This window comes from Leucoraja erinacea, chromosome 8, assembly GCF_028641065.1.
Source record: "Leucoraja erinacea ecotype New England chromosome 8, Leri_hhj_1, whole genome shotgun sequence".
In the NCBI taxonomy this organism is placed as follows: domain Eukaryota; kingdom Metazoa; phylum Chordata; class Chondrichthyes; order Rajiformes; family Rajidae; genus Leucoraja; species Leucoraja erinaceus.
In genome coordinates, this window is record NC_073384.1 from 38057881 (window position 1) to 38078377 (window position 20497).

General features: G+C 40.6%; 1 protein-coding gene across 1 annotated transcript in view; it reads left to right on the forward strand.

Annotated features, from left to right (window-relative positions):
* Positions 1–17504, forward strand: part of tulp4a (TUB like protein 4a) — a 67541-nt gene extending 50037 nt beyond the window's left edge. The window contains exons 12-14 of the mRNA XM_055639509.1: positions 1949–2092; positions 4323–6805; positions 10804–17504. Coding sequence (XP_055495484.1) covers positions 1949–2092; positions 4323–6805; positions 10804–10920 — 2744 coding nt within the window. The 3' untranslated portion in view covers positions 10921–17504. The remainder of the gene's footprint in view (positions 1–1948; positions 2093–4322; positions 6806–10803) is intronic.
* Positions 17505–20497: the final 2993 nt, after the last annotated feature.

Below are 20497 nucleotides of genomic sequence, written 5' to 3' on the forward strand. Positions count from 1 at the left end.
GCAGACATTTATCCATTTATGCTCTGCACTTTCAAGTCCTATTTTAGGGGCTTGTAGACTACTACCTGTGTCTTCATTCCCCTGCAGTTCATGATTTCAACTTAAACCGATTCTACATTGCTATCCACTGCCCCCGTTTGCTTACAGATGCCTTGAGAATATTGCTATAGAAATACAAATCTGCTGTTGGATTTCCTGCTTTTGAATAGTTGTAAACAAAATTGTTTCGCACACACGAGCTTGGTGTGGAAACCTCAGCAGAAAAACCATCTTGAAATTGATCAAATTGTATTTAGCATATCAGCTGAATATTTTTTTAAATAGCAAATCGAATCAACTGAAAGGAGTTCGATTTGAGGATAATTCTGTTGTGCTGAAGCAAAGCAATAATTTCATTGTCCTATCTGGGACACATGACAATCAACTCTCTTGAATCTTGAATCAAATGTCACTGATTCCTTGATCCATATTTGTGAAATTAAACAGTTGCATTTATTGCTTGCTAAGTGGTGGCAAATGGTTGAACATAATGTAGCCTTTAGGAGCATTAAATGATACCAATTTCCCTCTGGGGATGAATAAAGTTGTATTGTACAAGCCTCACAAATTTCACCATTTCATTGGTCCACCAAGGCCTACTGGATCTCCAGATTGTTAACCATTTTAAGTACCATTCCCATACTGACCTTTCTGTCCTGGGCCGCCTCCATTGCCAGAGTGGGGCCACATGCCAACTAGATGGACAGCACCTTCTTTAACAATAGATTGGCGGGACTGACATATGATGAAAGAATGGGTCGACTGGGCTTATATTCACTGGAATTTAGAAGGATGAGAGGGTATCTTATAGAAACATAAAATTCTTAAAGGATTGGACAGGCTATATGCAGGAAAAATGTTCCCGATGTTGGGGAAGTCCAGAACCAGGGGGTCACAGTTTAAGAATAAGGGTAGGCTATTTAGGACTGAGATGAGGAAAAACTTCTTCACCCAGAGAGTTGTGAATCTGTGGAATTCTCTGCCACAGAAGGCAGTGGAGGCCAATTCACTGGATCTTTTCAAGAGAGAGGTAGATTTAGCTCTTACGGCTAAAGGAATCAAGGGAAAGGGAAAAAGCAGATAGGGGGTTCTGACTTTAGATGATCAGCCATGATCATATTGAATGACGGTGCTGGATCAAAGGGCCGAATGGCGTACTCCTGCACCTATTTTTCTGTTTCTATGTTGTACATCAAAACTGCTGGATTGTTCAGTGTATTCCATTTTCTAGCACATTTTAATATTAAAGCAACAACTTTAACATTAACTCCTGCTTGAGTAATTCATTTCTTAACTTGTATTGCAATAAATGATTTTCTGGCCAACAGATATTCATGTCTGAGACAGATGTTTTAAATTATAAAGTGTTAAAATAATCATCAAGGATATTTTGAAGAGAATAAAGACAATAAAGCTGTATAAGACCCACAAGGTTTTCTATGAAAAGAAGGAATGTGCATTAAAGGACAAGATTGATGTTGGGGAAGTGTTTTTAATATGAAGTACACAGAATTAGTATATAAATTCTTTGGATTTAAAGAACAAAAGAAACACTGCTCCCAGTTTCATAATACAAATGTTTGATGAATACAAATTTAGACTAGAGCACAACATAACATTTAGGAGGTTTTGATGGATGAAACTGAATATAAAATATGGCTATTCGAGGGTTTTGTTCATTGCTGTTAAACATAAATTCCTTTTCTGTAATCAGCTTCCATAATCTTTCTTCATGCTTTCACTTCCTAGTTCAATTAGCTCTTTCGCACTTTCCATGTCGATACTGAATTAGTTACCCTTGGCTTCAGTGTAATTTGATGTATTGAAATTTGATGTGTGTAATACATCTGATGTATTTAAACTGCCTAGTAATACATGTGATTTTCCTCAATTATCCTGTCGTCCTCAGTAATCTATAAAACCAGCCTGCTGCATCTTCAGCCCAGACAAATGACCATCTACCTGCCAGAGGTACGCAAGCTGTCAATGGATTTGATGAACATGTCCATGTTCAATCCCAGTGTCTTCAGTGAGGATGAGGATGATCTTGCGGGTGAGTCTGGTCTAGGATTTATACTAGGTGTGTAAACTAATAAGAGGCAAATTTGTATCATCTCTTCAATATTTTGGTTAAAATTCCAAGGACATTGAAGTCTGCTGATGATTGTATGTTAGGACTTGGTCCTGCTCCTTTTGTCTACGTGCATTTCAGATCAGCAGTGTTACTTATATTATGCCTCCAATTTCAAACAAATATACACTTTTTGATAATGCACAAAATTTAATCATTAACATTTAACACTCAGATATTCAATTTAAATTCCACACTCAGATTTTTTCAGGCTGTTTAGGTCCTTTTCACAACCGAAAACACTGATTTTTCGAAGGAAATTTTGACGATACAATTAAAATTTTTAATGTTCTAGTATTTCTCCAGGTTATGGGTAAAGGATAATTGTATGTATAGTTAACATTTTAACGAATAAGGAGGGCCTTGCACGCAACTGATTTGTATTTCACTCTATTTCTGAATGGAACGCACAGACAATCTTCCTTCAATGTAACCCGAACTTCATTCACATCCTTTGTGAGGACAGATGAAAAGTACTTATTTAATAGCTTAATCATGATGTCTTTTCATACTTGAATTTCTTTGGCCCGCAATCAGCCCAATGTCCTTTCGTAGATGTGTAGGAAAGAATTGCACATGCTGGTTTAAATCAAAGGTGGACGCAAAATGCTGGAAAAACTCAGCGGGACAAGCAGCCTCTCAGAAGAAGGGTCTTGACCCGAAACGTCACCCATTCCTTCTCTCCAGAGATGTTGCCTGTCCCGCTGAGTTACTCCAGCATTTTGTGTCCTTCTGTAGATAAGTTGTTTAAAAGTTTAAAAGTGACCTTGCCAAGGCAGCGTGACGTGCAGAGGAGGTTGGTTTGTGCGATGGTCTGGGCTGCGTCCACAATTCTCTGCAATTTCTTGCCGTCTTGGATTAAGCTATTCCCAAACCATCCCGATAAAATGCTTTCTACAGAGCATCTGTAGAAGACACCTATAATGACACCTACAACAACATGAGGTTAATTTTTTTTTGTGAAGTAGGATAATATTTGTTTTTATACTACTTTTGACGGGATAATTTTGAAAGTTTATGTTGTACAGTCCAACAAAAACGTTTCCTCATAAAATAGAACAGTCGAGCACTAGAACTGGCCTTTCAGCCCACCATGTCTACGCTGAACATGATGCCAAAACCACCTCTTACCTGCCCGCACATAATCCATATCGTTCCATTCCCTGTATATCCATTTGCCGACCAAAAAGTTTCTTATGTCACTATTATATCTGTCTCAACCACCATCCCTGGTAGCATGTTCCAGGCACTCACCAACAATCTTGTGTAATAAAAAACCTTGGCCTGCAATCTCCTTTAAACTTTATCCCTCTCGCCTTAAAACTATACCCTCTAGTATTTGATTTTCCACCCTGGGGGGGGGAAAGAGGTTCTGACTGTCTACCCTACCTATACCTCTCATCATTTTATATACCTCCATAAGGTCCCCCCACAACCTTCAGCATTGCAGAGAAAACAATCCAAGTCTGGTCAACCTCTCCCTCTAGCCAAAACCGCTTGTAATCAAGACATCATTCTGGTAAACCACCTCTGCACCTTTATAAATGCATCCCCATCCTTCCTTTAATGGAGCGACCAGAACGGCGCGCAATACTCCAAATGTGGTCTAACCAAAGTCCTATAAAAGTGCATCATGATATCCTGACTCATATGCTCAATGTCCCAACTTATGAAAGCAAGCATTCTATATTCCTTCACCACTGTTTACTTTGATGGCCTTCCTCACAGTCCATGGCCCCAGCAATCTTGTCATCTAGAAACTTACTAACCAACCCAAGTCATTTGTGTGTGTGTGTGTGTGTGTCTGTGAGCACAAATCCCTTCAGAACTCCGCTAGCCACAGACCTCCAGCCTGAACATTGTCCTTCCACCACAACCCTCTGTCTTCTTTCAATAAACCAGTTTTGAATCCATATGATCGTCACTATTAATCCTGTGCATCTTAATCTTCTGGATTGGGCTACCCTGGGGGACGTTATGAGATGCTTTACTAAAATCAATATAGACAATATCCACAACCCTACGCTCATTAATCATCTTTGTCACCTCCTCAAAAAACGTAACCAAGTTAGTTTGACAAATTGCAAGCTGTACAAGTGAAAATTGCAATCTGTACGTGTGACAAATATATATTTTTCCTTTACTCCTGCAGTGAATGGACCATCTGGAGCTTCTGAAAACAACCCTCAGTGCACTGTTAATATTCCCATTGCACCCATCCATAGTTCTGCACAAGCAATGTCCCCCACTCAGAGCATTGGTCTTGTCCAGTCGTTACTTGCCAATCAGAACGTGCAACTTGATGTTTTGACCAATCAAACTGCTGTTGCTGGAGCAGTGGAGCACACATTGGACAGCTCCAGCCAGTATGCGATTCCTACTAGGTATTCCAATCCAGGGCAGGCTATCTTTGGTAATCTGGAAGCAGGCCGTATGAATGGTGGATCCCAGCAGCCATCACAGCAGATCTCGGGGATGTTGCAGATTCCTCCTGTGGAACATGTTGAAAGGGAGCCCGAGCACGTTCAAAAAATCAAACCCTTACGCACAGTCCCACAATTGGTGGAAAGTGACACGGTGGTATTCTGCACAACTCCTGAAATTCAGTTGACTAAAATAAATACCCATCCACCTCCTCCATATCCGGGTACCACCACAGCGACTGTAGCCACTCCTGCTACTGTTCCGTCAGTAGATATCTGTCTGAAAAAAGCAGATTTTTCCCTCTTTCCCACTGGACATCTGCAAACCCCGCTGGGCTACGAGAGAATCACAACCTTTGACAGCAGCGGCAATGTGGAAGAAGTGTGCAGGCCTCGCACGCGTATAATGAGCAACCAAAACATGTATACACTTCCCGGCCCAGGGCAGTCATTGCTTCGCCTGCCCGCAGCTGATGCAAGGAAGGTACAGCAGGTATATGGGACACTAAATAGGCTAAATGTTGCTCACTGTGTCATTCCAAGCGGGGATCCGCCGCCTTATCCCGATGCAACTATTAGGAGGCACCGTATTAACAGCAACACACTACAAATGCCATTGCGAAGAAACAGCAAAGATGCCGCAGTAAAGGTGTCCCAGCTTCTCGAATCCCAAAGAGTTGTTCAACATGGTCATAAAGCAAAAAACAACTCTATTTCTGCACAGTACCAACAAAACACTCTCCGATCTCCTCCTGCGCTCTATACCTGCAGTCAGTGCATCAACAACGGCGGTAACATTGTCAGGCAGGAGATCCCGACTGGAGCTGGCTCTCAGCACAGCACTGTAATTGTGCACTCATCTAGTACATCACCTCTCTCTTCTCAGTCATCTTACAATCTGCTGAGTCCCCCAGACAGCTGCCATGATAGAACTGAATACATTAATAACGCCTTCACTGAGGACGAGTCCATTTTGCAGCCTTGCCAAATTGACAAATCCATTCATCACATTACATTGAATAATGCGATCGCAATGAGCATGAAGCGGCCACCTCCATATCAATGGGACCCATCGGGGAGTGAGGAGATTTGGATCCCACAGGATAGACCAACTCAGGTTTCAACAACAGGGAGTCATAAACTACCACCTCTCATCTTGGAGCCATCACACATGGAGATGTCCCATGTATCATTTGTTCCTATTAAATCTCCTACCAGTCCAACAGTCACTTTTCAACCAAATTATGGACTGACTTTACCATATCCAATAAGTTACACGGCATCTCCTATTGCAGCCTTTCAGGAATCATTTCCTCCCCCTCCCCCTGAAGCTATTGGGCCTCCACCATACCCACAACAAGACCCTTCAGTCATTGTCCAGTCTGGCTATCCAGCTAATATCACCTGTTGTCCTTTGCCACCAATGTATCCATCCAGTAACACTTTTTCTAGTTTACAACTCACCCAGATTGCATTGCATCAGTGGAATGCCTACAGTGCATGTTCTCCAATGCACAGCTCACAAGGGACTTTGAACTCAAAGCCACACTTGCTTATTGAGAAATCTGGAATGCCTCCATTTCCAGCAGAGCTTCAGAATCATACAGGCACTGAAGTGATTGTGGAAACAGCAGACAATTTCCAAGAAGTTCTCTCTTTGACAGAATCTCCCGTGCCCCAACGGACTGATAAATGCAACAAGAAAAGCCGTAAACGGCTGGACAGTCGGCCAGAAGAAACCAACATGCAAGCGGTAACTGAAGGAAAGGTGAAAAAAGAGGCAAAGGCACTTACAGACTTCAATTCTCTTATTTCTAGCCCAAGACTAGGAAGAGAAAAGAAAAAAATCAAAAGCCAAAAAGATCAGCAAAAATCCAAGAAGCTGAATAAAATGAGCGAGTTTCAAGACAGTTCAGAAAGTGAGCCCGAGTTATTCATTAGTGGAGATGAGCTAATGAATCAGAGCCAGAGCACCAAAAAGGTTTGGAAAACTAAGAGAAACCTAAGGACAGCAAATGAAACAGATGAGCTGAAATGTCGAAGAGCAAATGATAAAGAGGATGGGAAGCTGGGCAATCAAGGGTTTGTATATGTAATGGCTAACAAGCAGCCACTTTGGAATGAGGCCACGCAAGTTTACCAGTTGGACTTTGGCGGAAGAGTGACACAAGAATCAGCAAAGAACTTCCAAATTGAACTTGATGGACGACAGGTATGTAAAATGTAAAAGAAAAAACAAGTAGCTGCAGATCTTTTATGCTGAATGTCTAAGTGACTTTTGAATGCTTTTGTTTAAAGACTATGTCATGTGTGCTGATGAGAAGGTGCTGGTTTGGTGTGCAACAGAACAGATTCTCTTGAACAAGATAAGAATCAGAATTGTACAGCCAGACTGGCCAACTATATCCATGCTGACCTTGATGCCTATCTGTGTTAATCCCACACCCATATTGGCCTGTTTTCCTCCACACCATCCCTATCCAAGTACCTGTCCAAAAACCTTTTTACACATTGCAATTTTATCTCTCTGCTGCCACCTCTGGCAGCTCATTCCAGATATTCACCACCCTGTGTGAAAAACCTCACCTTCAGATATCCTTTCAATGTATCCCCCATCAGCTAAAACCTGTGCCCTCCAGACTCCCCTGCCCTGTGAAAAGGACTTGCTATTTTTCCTACAATCCCTCATTTTATAAACCTCTAAGGTCAGCCTCGTATGATCGCGAGAGAAAAAAACCCGGTCAATCCAATCTCACCTTATAACAACAGCTCTCATTTCAGTCAACATCCTGATGATTCACTTCCACAGTTTATCTGTTGCTGCCACACCCCTCCTCTGGTGTGGTGACCAGAGCTGTACACAACAGTACAAATAGTCTAATCAATGTTTTGTCAAACGACAGCAGATTAAACCATCTCAACCAAATGTTGCCAAGCAATTCTTTCCGAAAAGAAACCAGGTATCTGACTAAGGATGCAGGATTCCTGGGATGTCAGGACTTTCATATGAAGAACGACTGGATAGACTCGGCTTGTACTCGCTAGAATTTAGAAGATTGAGGAGGGATCATAGAAACTTACAACATTCTTAAGGGGTTGGACAGGTTAGATGCAGGAAGATTGTTCCCTATGTTGGGGAAGTCCAGAACAAGGGGTCACAGTTTAAGGATAAAGGGGAAATCTTTTAGGACTGAGATGAGAAAACATTTTTTACACAGAGAGTGGTGAATCTCTGGAATTCTCTGCCACAGAATGTAGTTGAGGCCAGTTCATTGGCTATATTTAAGAGGGAGTTAGATGTGGCTAAAGGGATCAGGGGGTATGGAGAGAAGGCAGGCACAGGATACTGAGTTGGATGATCAGCCATGATCATATTGAATGGCGGTGCAGGCTCGAAGGGCTGAATGGCCTACTTCTGGACCTATTTTCTATGTTTCTATGAAAGAACTGCAGGCGAACAAGCACTTGCTCTAATGTTTTTTGTGGTGATGGTGTCACAGAACAGGCAGCACAGTGACACAGCAGTAGAGTTGCTGCCTTAGTGCCAGAGACCCAGGTTTGATCCTGGCTACAGGTACTGTCTGTATGGAGTTTGTATGTTCTTCCCTGTGTCCCCGTGGGTTTTCTCCTATGCACCAAGGACATATAGGTTTGTAGGTTAATTGGCTTGGGTAAAAATTGTAACTTGTCCATAGAATGTAAGATAGTGTTCGAGTACGGGGATTGCTGGTTGGCGTGGACTTGGTTGGCCGAAGAGTCTATTTCTACGTTGTATCTCTAAAACATAAACTAAAAAATTAATCCTCACTGACGGAATGAGAGAGATCGAATACGAGGGTGTCTGCATATCAATCTCTCCTGCCTCCCCCAGTCCATTTCACACTACAAGAGAATGTAAGTACACACTCTACCTTCTTCTTCTCCCTCCCCTCTCCCAGCCCTTCCTATTTTCATTTCAGACGCCGAACCATTGAAACCTTCCTGGAGAAGGACAAGGGAAAAGGGGCATAATTCCCGAACTACTGCATCTCACCTCCAGTAACTCTGATTCAGTCTGTGTGGAGTTTGCAATTCTCCCTCTGATTGTGTGCGTTTCCTCCCGCTGTTCCCTTTTCCTCCCATAGGTTACTTGGCCATTGTCCCTAGTGTGTAGGTGAATGGTAAAACCTGGGGCATAGTTCATGGCAGGGTTGGCAGAATGAAGTGTGTTTAGTGTGTGCTTGATGGGCAGCATGAATGTAGTGGGCTGAAGGGTCTGTTTCTGGCTGTATGACTCTGACTCTGAGTGTGGCAATACATATAAATTAAAATACAAAATATCCTCATCAGACATCTGCAGCCAGCAGCTTTATGTTTGAATGAATCTTGTATCATTTTACTGAACTCAGAATTGTTTGCAATATGAAATTCCATGTGCTTCATATTTATGATGTCAACAGGAATATGTTGAAATCCAAACCTCCAAGTGCGTCCCGGACTTTTCCAGCTAACCCATGCTGATCACATGCGATATAGTGCCATATAGTCATAGAGCATGGAAAAAAGCATTTCGGCCCAACTTGCCCACACCGAACAACATGTCCTATCTACACTAGTCCCATCTGCCTGTGTTTGGCCCATATGTCTCTAAACCTGTCCTTTCCATGTAGCTGTCTAAATGTTGCAATAGTACCTGCCTCAACTACCTCTGGCAGCTCATACTAATATATACCCCAATATGTATTGGTTTCATTTTTACTCTCCTCCCATTTGCTCGTATCATGTTGTAAAATAGTTTGGAAACGCCTGCATAATCCAAGAGTTTCAAATTTTTTAATTAAAGAAAATTTGAAAGATGTATATGTAATTTTGTAAAGTGGACTGGTCCACTGTATGATTCTGTTTACTATGTTATGTATTTAAATTAAAATATATGTACTTTTTAATACCACATTTTAAAAAAGTACGAGTATTCACTCATCATTAATATTACCTCAATGCCTAGATGCTAATTCACATATTTAGGGTGTAGAGTATTAAGTAATTTCTGGAAGTTCTTTCCAAATCTTGGTGCTACTGCCTCAAGATGGTGTTTAGCGAAAAGTGAAGGAAATGCATGCAGGTTACATCATCATCGTTGAAAACATTAGCGACGCATTGGTGCTGGTTTCCAATGGGAATGGTGACGAATTCACCACACATCTCCAGTTCCTGTGGACTCCCACCGCTGGAAGTATAGGATTTTGGTGTGTGGTTTATCATCATTCCTTACAATGCTATGTATGACTGCAATTTCTACTGAAGTGTGGATGGCCTTTGGCTCGCTAGAAGCTCATCCGCCCTTTGACAGATCTTGTTTTTGGTCCTGCTGGGGGTTCACAATCCCCCCCTCACCTAGCAAACTAGGTGGGGGAGACGGTTTAGCCGCCGACTATCCTGACCATGAAGCAGGTAACACGGGATTACATGGTACCCGTGGCAGGGGGAACTCACCCCCCCCCCCCCCCCCTCCGACCTTAGGTAAGGTTACCATAGGCAAGAATTGTAAACAATTTGGGGAAAAATTGGAAGCAGGTGAGAGGATCACCTTTGAAATAAATGAGGATAATAATCAATAAAACACTACAATTTACTCCCAAATATATCCTTTTAGTTGTGCAAGATAGTGATACATATAGCCTATTCTTGAGCTGGCACTGAAAATTGTGCTCTTCAGGTCACAGGGCCTATGTATTCATGATAGACACAAAGTGCTAGAGTAATTCAGCGGGTCAGACAGCATCTCTGGAGAAAAAGGGTGAGCGACGTATAGGGGAGGGAACTAGAAGTAGGACTAGGCCAGAACAAATCCGGGCTGGCAACAGATGACCAATGAAGATTGGAGCCCATAATGGCTCATTGTTGGCTGGGCTAGAGGTGATAACAAAGTGAGACAAGGATGCGAACAGTGAAACTGGTAGGCTGTATTCATACTGCATATTTATGAACTTTACAAATAGGCTGCAAATTATTTCTCAAATGGGAGTGACATTATGCTCCAAAAATACATCTTGAAAGAATTTTCATGAACCCGTTCATCTTAGCTCTTTAGGAAAGAATATGTCACTAAAACAGATCTTGAGTATATTGTACACTTAATGTGCTTTTGTTTTCTGCCAAATCAGTTTCAATAAAAATCATGCAGGCGGTATTTTTACCACAATATCATTCTGTTTATATTGTTTTTTTTAGGTGATGCAGTTTGGAAGGATTGATGGAAATGCGTATATTCTGGATTTTCAATATCCATTTTCAGCAGTGCAGGCTTTTGCTGTTGCATTGGCAAATGTTACACAACGACTGAAATGAATGGGAGACACCACACTGCTTTCTGGATCTGAGGAGCAAAAGATGCCAGGAATGCACCTTGAATGCACTGTGACTGAAATGGTCTGGGTAGCTGTGCACTTCATTCTGGAGCATCGCAGTTCACCTGTTTAGTCTTGAAGTAAGAGGAAGAGCATGCTTCTCGGATGCATGCTTGGATGATTGCAGTTCAGAGAGCTTGCTGCTTTGTAGACCTTTGCAGCAGATTACATGCTGCACCTTGCTTATCCGAATAACCCAGTAGAATAAGTTTATCTGTTGACTAGACTGCCTTATAATATGGTGTTTTTTTTTTTTTTTGCATTAAAGAAATTTGCTTTCTCTGCAATTTTTTAATAAGACTAGTAATACTTGAATAGTAAGGATTCTTGGCACCAGACTGAGAAGGTATGGTATTAGTAGGTAGCTGGTGTTGTGTCAATACTTTTAACCACTGGAAACTGCAATTTAGGGAGCTTATGAATTAAAACTATAAGACAGACGTTAAAACAATGTTTTGAGGCAGTTTGTTTTAATATTCATTGCTTTGAAATTACTATTTTGTGTTTTTGTTAAGCTATTTTAATGGTAACTATCAAAATCTAATTATTGAGTTGAACATATTGATACTTTGTCAGCAACTTTTAAACTTTTCAATTTTTTTATTTCTAGTGACAATGAGTTGCACATGTATCCTTAACAGCGGATTACTTTCCCAATGTCAAGCCACCCACCGTTTTGGGGTAGATCGGTAAAGTAGGGGACCGAACGCACCTAAACTTGTATGGTACTTTTACAGAATGCGGGACTGTAGTAAACTTTTCTATAAATATTTTAGTTGTGTAGCTTGTTTTGTGAGGTTTGGTTTAGACAGTGATGCAGGTGTGGGGGTGAGGTGAGTTATTGTTACAAGCTGTAGTAATTGTTGTCTTAAGGTTAGGAAACCTCTAGAAGATGGTTAAAGTTTAATGCAATGTAAATTCATGAGTACTTTAAACTTAGTTTTGGAATATAACGGTAAGCCAACATGATGAGTTCAGATTCCAACACACATGTTGGAGAATACCAAGGTTTCTAAAAGCTGGGAATCAAGGATTTTGTTAGGACTTATTCAACTTCACTTTTCCCCACCCCTAATTGTATTTTTATGTAGTGTCAACTGTTCCTTGGTTTATATAGACCTTTATAGCACAATAACAGGCTATTCAACCCAAGTTACTGCCAGAGTATATGCTCGCCATAAGCTATTACCCTTCTTTCTCACTAGCCCCTGATAGAGTTTGTCCAACTTCTCCTGAAAAGGATCACCGTTGAACCATTCCATGCGTTGATGAGTTCTAACCTACCACCATTTTCAGAGCAAAAATGTTTCCCCGGAGTTCCTTTATAGTTTCCCCTGTGTCTCTGGGCCCCATTCTCTCTGTCCTCTGTTTTTAAAGACATTTGTCAGGTTTGTTATCACCTTTACTATTAAAGCAAAAATACTGCTTTATCCTTTTGTGACACAAATTATGCATGGCGGTCTAACCAAGGTTCTGCAACTGCTATGTACAACCAATCTGCTCTTGAATTTGGTTCCACCCAAATGAAGCCCTGTGCTGTGCTTGCACTTTTTAGTTACTTTTAATAATTTGTAAACCTGCACCCAGACTATGCGGATTCTTTAAAGCTATGAAAATGATATGCCACATTTAACTACATTGGAATCAATTTTCCATTACGTGTCTTGTCAGCAACACTATTGTCACCAGTCTTTCCCCATGTTAGTAGCTCCTGACGTGATATTGTATACAAATTTTGATTTTGTCCTTCCAATTCGTAAATCTAGACTGTTTATATAAACGGTGATTAATGACGGTCCTAAGAATGATCCCTGTGGAACATCAATTCCCACTTTTCAGCAACTTAAGTTACTTACTTGACCTCTGATTTTGTAGGTAGTTCTACTTAATTAACTTAAGCAAGTGTAAACTAATTTACTTGTCACATGAGGAGAACTCTCCATTTATCACTTGTCCGGTTACAAATATCTTCCCCATTCTTCTTTCTCCCCCCATCTCCCCACCGTAATGATTTGTATAATTGTCTATTAGCTCGAAAAATTATTGTGAAACCTATTGTGAAGCTTTGGGTTGGTTTGTCGTTTGAACTCCAACACGCTACTGAAGTTTTAAGTGTAGGAACACTCATAGTTGTGCTAAGCTTATATATTCTTTCCACCAAAAAGAATTTGTTTTGGGGGTGAGAGGTTGTACACTTTGCACATTGTTGCAGAAAGAATTTGTATTCGGCAACCCAGGAGAAACTAATGTGTTAATAATCCTGATAAACTTCAGTATTTTTGTTTCTCTATGCATTTGTTTGTTTATTTTGAACATGCACTATCTTGACACTAAGAGGAGAAAAATAAAATATCAGCATTCACCATTACCACATTATTAATGTTAATACGTCGACAAAACACAATTTTTGGCTATTGTTTTGCACAAGCAAGAAATATTTCATGAGTAGGGTGGTACTACAGATGCAGTTTAATACCAAAAATAGACATAAAATACTGGAGTAACTGCAGCACCTGAAGAAGAGTTCCATCCTGAAATGTCACCTATACCTTTTCTTCAGAGATGGTGCCTGTCCGGCTGAGTTACTTCAGCATTTTGTGTCTTTCTTAAGTATTTCATGAAATTCTATCTTTGACATGGAGTGAATTGTAATTAATTAACTTCAGTAGGTGCAACCTAATTAACAAATTACATGAGGACCAAAAACCCTCCATTTATTTAAACTTTGATTAAATTGTAGGTCTGAGCATGAACTTTCTACCTGACAATGATGGAGCTACACAAAATCACTGGGTTTTTTTTAGCTGTGAAGATAAGATTGCACTTGGTCATTTTGATTTGAATACAATTCATTGCTGTCCCTCAGTGAAAATCTCAAAGCATGTTGACCACAAGGAGCCTTCTGGCTTTGTGAAAATAAAAAAAGGCATTTGCTGGAAATCTGAGGGGAAAGCCGACTGCGGTCAGATAGGATCTGTGCAGAGAGAAAAAATATTAATGTTTCAGATCAACAAGCTTTAGCTCTGGTGTTCAATGTGTTCTGCTTGAAAGCGACAGAAAATAGGAGCAATAACCATAACTATTCCACCAACAGTGCGTATTGCAAAAAGTAGTGAATGGCAGTGTGACTTGAAGCAGCAATAAGAGGTGATGCTTCAACTTGCTCCTCGGAGGTATTGTAACTCAATGCTGAGAGGTGTGAAAGCTCAGTTGCTGACTACATTCAAGACAGACAGCAATGTTTTTTTGGTACCAAGGGTTGTGGGTTTAGTGCAGGGAAGTGAACCTGAGGTAAAAGAACAGCCATGATAGCACAGTAAGCAGGAGTAAGGGCAGAATGGCCTACTGATGCTGTTTCTTGTGTCCTCGAGATTACGATTTGAGAACATGTGTATCTGTGCTATACAGTAAAGAAAACATTTATATTGATTAGTGCCACCACTATGTTCATGTTGAACTTTTTTTAATATAAGGATTTTCTCAACATTAAAATAGCTCAGTCTGACTGCAAGATGCCAGGGTGAAAATGACTGGAATATGGAGGGTGAAGTATTGCTTTACATTTGTACAAATGTATCGCTTTACATTTAAAGACAAGCTAATCTTCCTTTAGTACTCGGTGTTGTCTGATACACAAGGTCATTATAATGGTGTTTCCTGCCAGCAAATAGTTTTCTGGTGGAAATGTCTCCTTGACCTAACTTTATAATTGTCACTTATTGTAAAGTTATGCAGGTCTTCAGCATTTAGCAAAAATGGAAGTATATATATTTTTAACAACCTTTTAGTATCAGATATCAGGATTCCAGGAACATAAACTTGCTATTTGTAGTTTAATGTGGCAATGTTGCTTTTTCTGGACGTAAACATCCACATTCAGCTTACACCAAAAAAAATCATGAGCATTAAGATATGCACCAGCTTGTTGTAAGTCTTCACTGGCATACCTGCTTCATTTACTGTGTTTCTGTATCTAGAAATATTCCAGAACAGGAAATATAGAATATAAATACTATATATCAATAAGATTTTATGTTGTTTCATTTAATTCAGTCTTTTACCCAAGAAAATGTATAAACTTCATTGATTCCAGGAAATAGCTTTTTATTAGTTTATAACTTAGTCTTCAAAACAGCCCAAAATTTAGAATAGTGGTGGCATAACCAAAATTTAATTTAAGCGCTTTTGAATAAGCTTTGGGTGGGAGGGGAGTTGGGGTGGCTACTGTGCAGAAACATATGTGCTGTAAATGAAACCTGGGTTAAATAAGTCAGTGACAGTCTTAAAATGCTGTCGAGTAGCTTTTTCAGCTAGATTTTTTAATTTAAGTTATGGGAAATTTGTTACCTTAAACTTAAAAGGTGCAATGAAAATAAAATATGTTACATTTGATGCACATCACTCACCTTTCATCCAGAACATCTGTAAAACTCAACCTGATGATTTGGAAAATTTTCCAAGTATTTATATAGAGTTCTACGCAAACCTGCAACCAGTGGTTTAAAGTTCAGTAAAATCATCATCAAAGTCCACACAGTTTTGTATGTGAAACCATAACTAGAGCAGTGAAATTTTAATATGATTATTTAAATAAAAAATAGAAGCATCTTCAGATACAGAAAAAGTGAGTGTTTTATAAGCTAAGTAATCGTAGGCTTACTCAATGGGTGACTGTGGCTTGAATTGATTGTTCTTTTTAAAAATTTGTTGTTATTTCAGGGCTAGCACAAAGATTTTGAATTATGCACTAAAATGAATATCAGGACAGTGCTGCTGGAACTTTTATATCTACTCTACAGTCTGTGCACATTTTCACACTAAGTCTCAAGTTTTTGGACAATACAATGATTTGGAGATCATGGGTCAAGTAATGCATTTTTTCCATGTTTTAAACAAAGTTCCACCTCCATCTTCAAGGTAAATAACATGCTCCTCGTGCTCATGGACACATGATGCAATGGCTGTGTTAGGACAGTAATGTAAAGGCCTGGCTGCAAAAAGCTATTCAAACAAGTGGGGAATAAAACAGAAGTTGCTTTCAGGTGATACATGAAGATTATAAAGTTTGTGTTTTTCATTAGGTATGACAGCTAACATACCCTCTAGTGCTCCACTATTATTGAAACACCTTTTTTCATCAATATGTACATGGCTATTTAACCTCTTCGTTGTGACAAGAAATGTCTCGGCTCCAGTTATTCTGGATTTTAAAGCTATCAAATTCAACTTAACTTTTTAAACATGGGTATAAGTAAAAAAAGATTTTCAGACATAACACGGCAACTTCAAAACATATTTTGGGTAAGACCAAAATAAGTTAATTTAGTCGTATGGCAAAAAAATTTTGTTTGATGGTTTTAAATATGTTGATTGAGCCTAATGAAATGTTGGTTCTACATTGCATTGATGGGTTATTTTTTCCTTTTACTTAGGTGTGCAATATCTTTAAGCTACTTTATTTTCCCATGTATATACACAATGCATAACATTGTTATAAATAGGAACTTTAGTTTGCTTTGATGGTTTATGGGATTTTTTACATTATTGGTGGATTTTATAAACAGTTTCTGTATTTAATTATTTATAAAGAATGTTTATGTAACTAATGTTGGTTAGAAAATTTGGGGTATTCTTTAAATTTGTTATTGTTGATGCTTTGTTTAATATTAGCATTAAGGGTTATGTGCTGCAAAGGTATAGAATGCATTTGCATTCCTGGGGAAGATATTACTGGTAATGTTAGAATTGCACAGATTGGCTGTAATATTTGTGTGGGTCTATTTGCTTCCTTGTGTCTTTTCAGTTTGTCTACCCTGTCCTCACTTTATTGTCCAGCCTTCCGACAGAGCAGTTTATTGCAGAATGATGCCCTTTCACCTTTGCAACAAATCAGTTTCTTTGAGAATCTATTTATGACCATTAGATATTGATTGAGAAAGCATTTGGGACTTGGCTTTCACAGTGCACAGTTTGTGTAGCTTGTCATAAATTTAACTGTATATAAAAACTGTGTGCAGGAAATTAAAATCACAAACCAGAATCGCCAAGTACTACACCTTAAACGTTTTACTTCAATTAATGTATTCACATATCATTTCCTGTTATGCAATTGCACCTGTGGACATAGAAGTTGATTCAAAAAGTGAAAGCTTGGCCCCTGCAGTACATTACACCTGACTCAATGGGGTTGTCTGAAATCTAACCTGCACAGACCTGCTCCTGCTGTGGGCCTCCTTTGTACTAGTTTTATAAGGTACTGCATTAGCAGATACAATAAACTGCCCTCGTGTTTTCTTTATTATATAAAAAAATAATAATTCTGTAAGTATTGAAATGTCTGATTGTGGCTTAAGAATTAAAATTTGCAGACTGGGGTGTAATTGTTTTCAATGCTGATTTTGTAAAAAAAAAAAACCTAGTTGTATTTCATAAATCTTCTTTGTGCGCACGTTACATTTTTGTTATCTTCTCTTAAGGCCCTCTGTAAGGATCCAACAGATGAATAAATGGTGTGTTTCTAACAGATTTATTTTTTAACCTGGTTGAATGCTCTTGTGTACAATACATCTATTATAGTCAGTTCTTTCAGACTCGCTATTAATCCACAATAATAATCAGAATGAGGAGCTATTAAAATCAGTGTGCATCCTATTCTGTTAGTTTGCGGTTCATCGGGCCAGCCTTGGTACAAATACTATTTTAGATGAAGGGTCCTGCCCCCAAAATGTCGACTGTCCATTCCCTTAGATGCTACCTGACCCACTGAGCTCCTTTCTTTGCTATTCTTCTGACACGTGCTTGATTGGATCTCTCGCACTCCATCTCCAAGACAAACTACCCACTGATGCCTACGGACTCCTCTGCGTTGCGTAGACGGCAACCATTTTGAACTCTGTCCGCAATGGCCATCTTGAGCTGGTTGCATGCCAATTCCCACATTGAGCTGTCTATCTTCTTCCTTCTCCACTGCCAGGATATGACCAAACACATACTGGAAGAACAGCATCTCATATTCCATTTGGATAACTTACAGCCCAATGGTATGAATATTTGAATTTTCCAATTCCTCTCCTCTCATTACCCTTCCTCACCTGCTTCCATCTGCCCATCATAAACACACCTAAACCTGGATTTCTTCAGCTCACCTTTCCTCCGCCCTCTCCCACCTGCCCATCATTACTCCTTTATCTGATTTCACATACCAGCTCTGTCACGATACTTTGGGTGACAGCGCAGCGGTAGAGCTGCTGCTGTACAGCGTCAGAGCTCCGTGGTTACTCTTGACTGTGGGTGCTATCTCTACCGTGTATGTTTTCTGTGACCTTGTGGGGTTTTTTCTGAGTGCTCCGGCTTTCACATTCCAATGACGTGTAGGCTTATAGGTTAATTGGCCTCTGTTAATTGTCCATCGTATGCAGGATAGCACTAGTGCATGAGTGATCATTGGTCGGCATAGACTCAGTGGGCCGAAGGGCCTGTTTCCACTCTATATCACTAAACATTCCTCTCCCCCACTTTTGCATCAAAGCCTTTTCATCAGGTTGCGTCTATCCTGTTACACACCCTGTTCTAATGCAGGGTCTTGACCTGAAATGCCCACCATCCCTTTGGCTCCACAGATGCCACTTAACACCGTGAGCTTATCTTTTGCTCTAGGCACCCACCCTTGTGAATGCTTCCCTTGTAAATTCCCTTGTATTTGTGGAATTCTCTGCCACAGAAGGCAGTAGAGGCAAATTCACTGGATGAATTTAAAAGAGAGTTAGATCGAGCTCTAGGGGATAGCAGACTCAAGGGATATGGAGAGAAGGCAGGCACAGGTTACTGATTGTGGTAGAGCAGCCATGATCACAATGAATGGCGGTGCTGGCTTGAAGGGCCAAATGGCCACCTCCTGCACCTATTTTCTATGTAAATAATCCCATAGTGCATCAGATCACAGCCTAGCACTCCTGCCACCTCTGTTGTGAAGGATGCAACAGCTCAGGGAGGAGATTCTCAGAACGTCCTTGATATGAGGGCCGAGGACAAGAATGGAGCCATCGCAAAATTGCTCAGCCTGGAGTGCCAGGTGGGTCCATCTTAGCCACTTTGTTTTTGTTAAGCTATAGTCGCACAGAACGAAATGGGCTTTTTGGCCCAACTCTTCAGTGCTGTAATGAGTCGAGTCGGACACACATCAAGATACAACACATGTTTGTTAAAGTCCACTTACAGCATCGGTCTGCAGGACATTACAGTAACTAGCAGCTACTCAGACTGACTTATGTAAGCAAGCTCTTGGTAATATGAATCTCATATTCGGCGGAGCAACTACTAACAAGCACTACAATTGGTTAGTAGGAAATAACCAATCTACATCTTTCCTTGTAGAAACAAAAGAAACCATAGATACATGGGAGCATAATGGCTAAACAATATAGGAGCTGGAACGTTAATAACACATATGGGGAAGTATAGATAGTTACACAAAATCACCGTTTATAATGGGTGGCCTGCTATGTGTGGTACTAGTCCGCATCTCCTTTTACCGGGGATGTGACCGTGGACCCGCCAGGGAGGGGAGGTGGTGAAGTAGGCGAGCTAGGCGCTGAACGTTGTGGGGAGGTCACCGGGGACACAGTCTCTGATAGTGGAGCAGTCGGCCCGGTAGTGGGAGGGTATACAAAACGCGAAACCTGGATACGGAGTCGCAGGACGCGGTTCCTTCACTGGAAGGAGATGTTGACGGTTGCATCTGTGAATGGCCCCATCCGCGCTGACCAGGTAGGAGCGCGGTTCTTTGGCAGGGATGTGAATGTGACCCAGACGGCCATAGCCTTTGTTTGTCTGGAGGCGAACAACCTGTCCACTGGAGAGAGGTTACTGGATTTGTTGAAAGAAACGTTTTTGTGCGTCGCGCTTGAATTGTACTTGTTTTTGGATTGCGGGCGGAGACATCAGTCGTTGGGCTGGGGAACCCAGTAAGGGATCCCTGGCAATGTTCCTTAAATTGAGCAGGTCTAGGTAGATGTCAGATTTGTCAGGGAGGCAGATATGTCGCTGAGGTTGGGAATAAATTTCCCCAGGTAGTTGGGGAACCTTTGTAGACTCGCAACGTCAGTAGGAACCAGCATCTCATTGATAGCTGCAGTATTTGATGGGTCTGGTCTGAGACCATCACTTGTGAAAACATGTCCGACGTAGTTAACTTCCGGAACTCGAAACTTGCACTTCAGGGGATTGAGTTTGAGCTGAATGTCTTTGGCATGTTCCAGTACTTTCTTCAGATTAGCATCATGTTCTGCCAAGTCGCGCCCATAGACGAGAATATCATCAACAATGATAGCGCATGGATACCCTGCAAACAAGTGTTCCATCGTGTGTTGGAAAACTTCACTGGCTGAGTTAATGCCAAAGGGCATTCTCAGGAATTTGTAGCGGCCAAACGGGCGTTTGCTGAACGTGCAAGTACAGAGTTTGCGACCACCATGGTGGGTCCATGGGTCGAACCTCAGCAATGACACCCAAGGAGTAGC